This window comes from Nothoprocta perdicaria, unplaced genomic scaffold (assembly GCF_003342845.1).
Source record: "Nothoprocta perdicaria isolate Ctin4 unplaced genomic scaffold, notPer1 scaffold_103, whole genome shotgun sequence".
Lineage (NCBI taxonomy): Eukaryota > Metazoa > Chordata > Aves > Tinamiformes > Tinamidae > Nothoprocta > Nothoprocta perdicaria.
The window spans coordinates 775,381-781,018 of NW_020454128.1; the positions used below are offsets into that span (position 1 = coordinate 775,381).

Below are 5,638 nucleotides of genomic sequence, written 5' to 3' on the forward strand. Positions count from 1 at the left end.
GGCGCGGGGGGGGCTCGGGCGGGGGGACAAGCATGCGGACGCGTGCTCCGGGGCCGCGGCTCCGGCGGCGGCTCCTCCGCGCTCACACCAGGCCAGGCAGCTCGAGCCCTGCGGCACGGGACGAGCGGCGCCGTCAACAAGGGGACAAGCGGCGCCTGTCCCCATCCGTGGGCTCATCCCGTGCCCGAGCTCCCCCATCCCGGCCGGGCTCCCCCGGGAAAGCCTGGAGGCCCAAGCTTGGCTCCCGAGCTCGGACATCCCTGCGTGGCACAGCCAAGCTCAGCCCGTGCGGAAGCGCGGACACCTCAGCTTGGACGTTCCTGCTTGCCAGCTCCAAGCTTGGAGAGCCGAACATCCCGAATCCAAACATCCCCCACTCAAGCACCTCACATCCCATCTCAGCTGCTGGAGCACCCTGCATCCCAGCTCGGACATCCAAGCATCCCACATCCCAGCACACCACCTCCAATGCCAACTGGGTAGGCATCCCACATCCCCGCTCGGACATCAGAGATCCCATATTCAGGCTGGAGATCCAGCATCCCACAGTGTATCCCATAACCCATCCCAGGTGCCTGAGCATCCCACATCCCAGTTAGAACATCCAAGCAACCCACCTCCCATCCCAGATACCCAAGCATCCCACCTCCAACCCCAGCTGACGAAGCATCCCACACGGGAGCTCAGACATCCAAGATGCCATCTCCAAGCCTGGACGCGCGAGCATCCCACCTGCAATTCCAGCTGCCCGAGCACCCCCATGCCAGCTCAGCCCCATGGCGGGAGGCGGCCGCGCTCCGTGCGCGCGTTCCCAGGCTCACCTTCACTGGAGCGGGGCCACGGGCGCCCCCGAGCAGTGGAAGTGGACGTTCTGCCACTTGCCGGGAGCGGGGCCACGGGCGCCCCCGAGCAGTGGAAGTGGACGTTCTGCCACTTGCCGTCGCGGCGGTGCCACACGCGCGTCTCCTCGGACTGGCTGGTGCGCGGGCGGCCCTGCCCGTCCAGGTACTGCGTGAGGCGGATGTAGGCGATGCAGGCGGCGTCCTCGCCGATCACGTGCACGTGCGGGTTCAGGATGGTCGTGTGGATCGGCTTGTTGTTCTTGGAGAGCACTGCGGGGCGCGCGCGCTGAGCCGGGGCGAGGGGGCGGGGACGGGGCAGGCAGGGGTGGCGGGGTGCAGGGGATGGATGGATGGATAGCAGGATGGGATGGATGGACGGATGGGATGGATGGATGGATGGATGGACGGATGGGATGGATGGATGGATGGATGGACGGATGGGATGGATGGATGGATGGATGGACAGACGGATGGATGGATGGACAGATGCGAAGGACAGATGGAAGGCAGGAGGGGATGGATGGATGGATGGATGGATGGATGGATGGGAGGGATGGATGGGATGGATAGAGAGCTGGGATAGACGGACAAACAGATGGAAGGCAGGATGGGGTGGATGGATGGATGGACGGATGGATGGATGGACGGATGGGTGGATGGGATGGGCAGGGGGCCAGACGGGAGGTTGGGCTGGAGGAAGAGGGAGGCAGGGCACAGGCAGGACAGACAAGGGACAGGCAGGAGCGATGGGGATGCACGGGACAGAGAAGCCGGGCGGGCAGGAGGCAGGACAGGACAGGACAGGACAGGAGGGACACACGGCGGGGAGCAGCAGAAAGGGCCGGGGGGCCGCCCGGGCACTCACGGTTCTCGAAGTAGAAGCGGTGGAAGTCCATGCCCTCCACCAGGTTGCCCAGCGCCTCGGGCTCGAAGGACGTGAGTCCCGGGTCGCAGATCTTCCTGCGGGGGGGCGGCGGCTGAGCCCCCCGCCCGGCCCCCCCGGGCCCCCCCCGCGGCCGCACTCACGCGTAGGCCTCGAAGTCCCCGTTGTTGACGGCCTCGATGAGCTGCTCCGTGATCTTGATGATCTCCTGCTTGCGGGCTGGGGGCAGCGCGGGCCACGCTGGCGGCCGCCCCCGGCCCCCCCGGAGCCCAGGGACACGCGGAGCGCGAGGAAGGGGATGGAGACGGGGAAGATGAGGGAGGGAGGAGGAGGCAGGCGATGGAGCAGGAGGAAGAGGATGGAGGGGGAGGAAGGTGGTGGAAGGGGGGAGGAAGGTGATGGAGGGAGAAACAGATGATGGAGGAGGAGGCAGGTGCTGGAGGAGGAAGATGATGGAGGGGGAGGAAAGTGATGGAGGATGAAGATGAAGGAGGGAGGAGGAGGCAGGAGATGGAGGGAGGAGGCAGGTGATGGAGGGGGAAGCAGATAATGGAGGAGGAGGAGGCAGGTGATAGAGCAGGAGGAAGGTGACAGAGTGGGGAGGAAGGTGATAGAGCAGGAGGAAGGTGATGGAGAGGGAGGCAGATGAGAGAGGATGAAGATGAAGGCGGGAGGAGGAGGCAGGCGATGGGCGGAGGGAGGAGGAAGGTGATGGAGGAGGAGGAAGATGAGCAGGGAAGAGGAAGATGATAGGGCCATAGGGGGGCTGGGGAGCCAGGATGTAGGGGCTGGAGGGATGTGGGGAGGGATGTGGGGCCGTGGGAGCCAGGAGGGATGTGGGGCCAGAGGGATGTGGGGACACCCGGGACATGGGCAGGTGGGAGGTCCCTATCCTGGGCCCCTCAGGTCCCTCCCAGCGCATCCCAGTTCACCCAGTGCATTGCAATGTATCTCAGTGCATGCCAGTGCATCCCAAGTGCCATTCCCATGCATTCCAGGGCATTCCCATGCCCCCTCCTCCCACCCCCGGTCATCCTGCTACCATCCCAGTGCATTGCAGTGCATCCCAGGGTCATTCCAGTGCATCCCAGTTCACTGCAGCGCATCCCAGGGCTATCCCAGGACACTGCGATGCATCCCAAGGCCCCCCCAGCGCCCCGCAGCGCATCCCAGTGTCATCCCAGTGCCTCCCAGTGCAGTGCCCTGCATCCCGGGGCCACCGCAGTGCCCTGCAGTGCACGTCAGCACCATGACGGAGCCAAGGCCACTCCAGTGCGAGGTGTCCCCGTGCATTGCAGCGGCTCCCGGGGCCACCCTAGTGCACTGCAGTGTATCCCTGGCATTGCAGTACATCCCAGTGCATCCCAGCACATCCCAGTGCATCGCAATGCAACCCAAGGCCATCCCAGTGCCACTCTAATGCACTGCAATGCATCCCAGCACCATCCCGGTGCACTGCAGTGCAATCCAGGGCCTTCCCGGGCATTGCAATGCATCCCAGTGCAATCTCGGTGCAACGCAATGACTCCCAGTGCACTGCAATGCGCCCCAGCACCATCCCAGTGCACTGCAATGCACCCCAGTGCAATCCCAGTGCAATGCAATGACTCTCATTGTAATGCATCCCAACACCATCCCAGTGCATTGCAATGCATCCCTGCACCATTCCAGTGCACTGCCAGGCATCCCAGTAGCATCCCAGTGCATCCCAGTGCATCCCAGTGCATTGCAATGCATCCCAGCACCATCCCAGTGCAGTGCAGTGCCTCCCAGCGCCATCCCAGGGCACTGCAGTGCATCCCAGCGCCATCCCAGTGCACTGGGATGTACCCCAGGACATTGCAATGCACCCCAGCGCCATCCCAGTGCCCTACAGTGCATCCCGGTGCAATCTCAGTGCACTGGGATGTATCCCAGGACATTGCAATGCATCCCGGGGCAATCCCAGTGGCCTGCAGTGCATCCCAAGACATTGCAATGCATCTTAGCACCATCCCAGTGCCCTGCAGCGCATCCCAGTGCCATCCCAGTGCCATCCCGCGCATCCCAGTGCAACCCCGTTGCAGGGCGCCGCCTCCCCGCGCCCCCCCGCTACCTTTGGTGTCCTCATCCTCGATGGTGGTGTTGGTGCTGTCCGAGGACTCCTGCGCGCGGCGCCGGGGGGGGGACACAGTCAGGGCGGGGGGGCGAGCGGGGCCGGAGCCCGGCGCTCCGCAGCCCCCCCGCCCCGGGGGGGGTCCTGGGGGGTGATGCTGGGCGGTGGGACGGGCATGGGAGCGATGGAGGCGGAAAGCGGAGGCCGGATGCGCGCGAGAGCTGCCCCTAAGGAGGCCCCGGCGGGCGAGGAGGCCCCCCCGGGGCCGGGGGGGTCCCGGGCAGGGGGGGCGGCCGAGAAGGGAAGCGAGGCAGCGATACCTTGATGCCGTCCACGGGGTTATGAATAACAGTAGTTTGAGGTTCCTACAGGAGGAAGAAAGACAGAGGAGAGAGGAGGAGAGAGAGGGAGGAAGAGCGAGAGCGGGCGGGGGGCAGAGCCAGAGAGGGGGCGCGCGGAGGGGGACCCCGAGCGGGACGGGGACGAGAAGCGGAGAGCGGTTAGTGGAGCGGCAGGCGGATGGGATTAATAGGCAGAGAGGAAGAGGAGGGAGCTGGAGGCGGCGGCGGGGGGGGACCAGCACCCCAGGGTGCTGCCACCTTCATTGGGGGGCACCTACCGTGTGCGGCGATGGATGGGATGGGATGGAGGCGAGGGGGGTGCCCGGCCCTAACAGGTGTCCGTGTGTCTGTCCATGTGTCCCTATCATGTCCCGTGTCCCCCCCGCCCCCCCAAATCGCGGCCGTGCCCCCCCAGCGCGGGCACCTACCAGGGCGGCGGGCGGCAGGGTGCCCTTGGGGCTGGTGACACCGGCGCTGCCTTTGGTGCTGTTGGTCTGCGGCTGCCGGGGGGGGGGGGGGTTTGGTTTGGTTTGGGGGGGTTAAGGGGTGTCACCGGGTCGGGGGGCACAGCCCCCCCCCGTGTCACCGGTGTCACCGCTCACCTTCACACCGTCCGCCTTCTTGTTGAGCAAACTCTTCGCTGCTGCGGCGGGGGGGAAAGCACCACGTCAGCGCCCGCTGTGACAGCGCGGTGTCCCCCCCGCGCCGGGTCACCCCCCGTGTCACCCTGTCCCCCCCCCCACCGCCGGTGTCCCCAGCCTCGTCCGCGCGGCCCGCAGCCACGTCCCCAGCCCCGGGGGCGCGGGGGGTGGGAACCGTCGCCGCGGGGTGGGGGGGACACCCAAAGGTCCCCAAGCCGCTGTCATTGTCCCCCCTGCACGGGGGGGCTGCGGCAGCGGGGCTGGGGACAGCGGCGAGCCCCGGGGACACCGGGGCGTCCCCGAGCGCAGCCCCGCGGCCACTTACCTTGGAGGAATGTACAGAGGAAAGCGAGAGGGGTGGGGGGCACGGGGGGCGGCCAGAGAGAGGGGGAAAACAGGAGAAAAAAGAGGAAAAGGAGGAGAAAAGGCAGAAGAAAACAACAAAAAGGAACAAAAAGAAGAAGAAAAGATGCATTGAGTTCAGGTAGGAGGCGGAGCCGCCGGGCGCCCCGGCCGGGGGGCGCGGGGCACCCCGGGATCGGGCCCTCGCCCTGCCTCGGGGTGTCCCTGAGCTCGGGGTGTCCCTGAGCTGGGGGGGACAGGGCGGCGGCCCCCCCGCGCTCGGCCACGGGAGGGGACAAGGTCACGGTGGCACCGCCGTCCTGGGCGCATCGGGACGGACGAGGCCGGTGGCGACGGGGGCAGAGGGGGACGGAGGCGGCGGCAGCCGGTGACACGGGGGCTTCGGGACACGGGGTCCCCACGGAAGAGCCGCGGTCCCCGGGAGCGGTGACACCTTCCCGGGGACACCCAGGACCGGGCGGCCCCAGAGCGGC

At 66.9% G+C, this 5,638-nt stretch overlaps 1 protein-coding gene across 1 annotated transcript in view; it reads right to left on the reverse strand.

Moving 5' to 3' along the window:
- Positions 1-885: 885 nt before the first annotated feature.
- Positions 886-5,638, reverse strand: part of CAMK2B (calcium/calmodulin dependent protein kinase II beta) — a gene marked incomplete at its 3' end in the record, with an annotated part of 15,304 nt that continues 10,551 nt past the window's right edge. Inside the window, exons 11-17 of the mRNA XM_026042369.1 lie at positions 4,764-4,804; positions 4,590-4,661; positions 4,141-4,185; positions 3,821-3,869; positions 1,869-1,944; positions 1,708-1,802; positions 886-1,112 (exon numbers count right to left, since the gene is read on the reverse strand). Of these exons, the coding sequence (XP_025898154.1) occupies positions 886-1,112; positions 1,708-1,802; positions 1,869-1,944; positions 3,821-3,869; positions 4,141-4,185; positions 4,590-4,661; positions 4,764-4,804 (605 nt within the window). The remainder of the gene's footprint in view (positions 1,113-1,707; positions 1,803-1,868; positions 1,945-3,820; positions 3,870-4,140; positions 4,186-4,589; positions 4,662-4,763; positions 4,805-5,638) is intronic.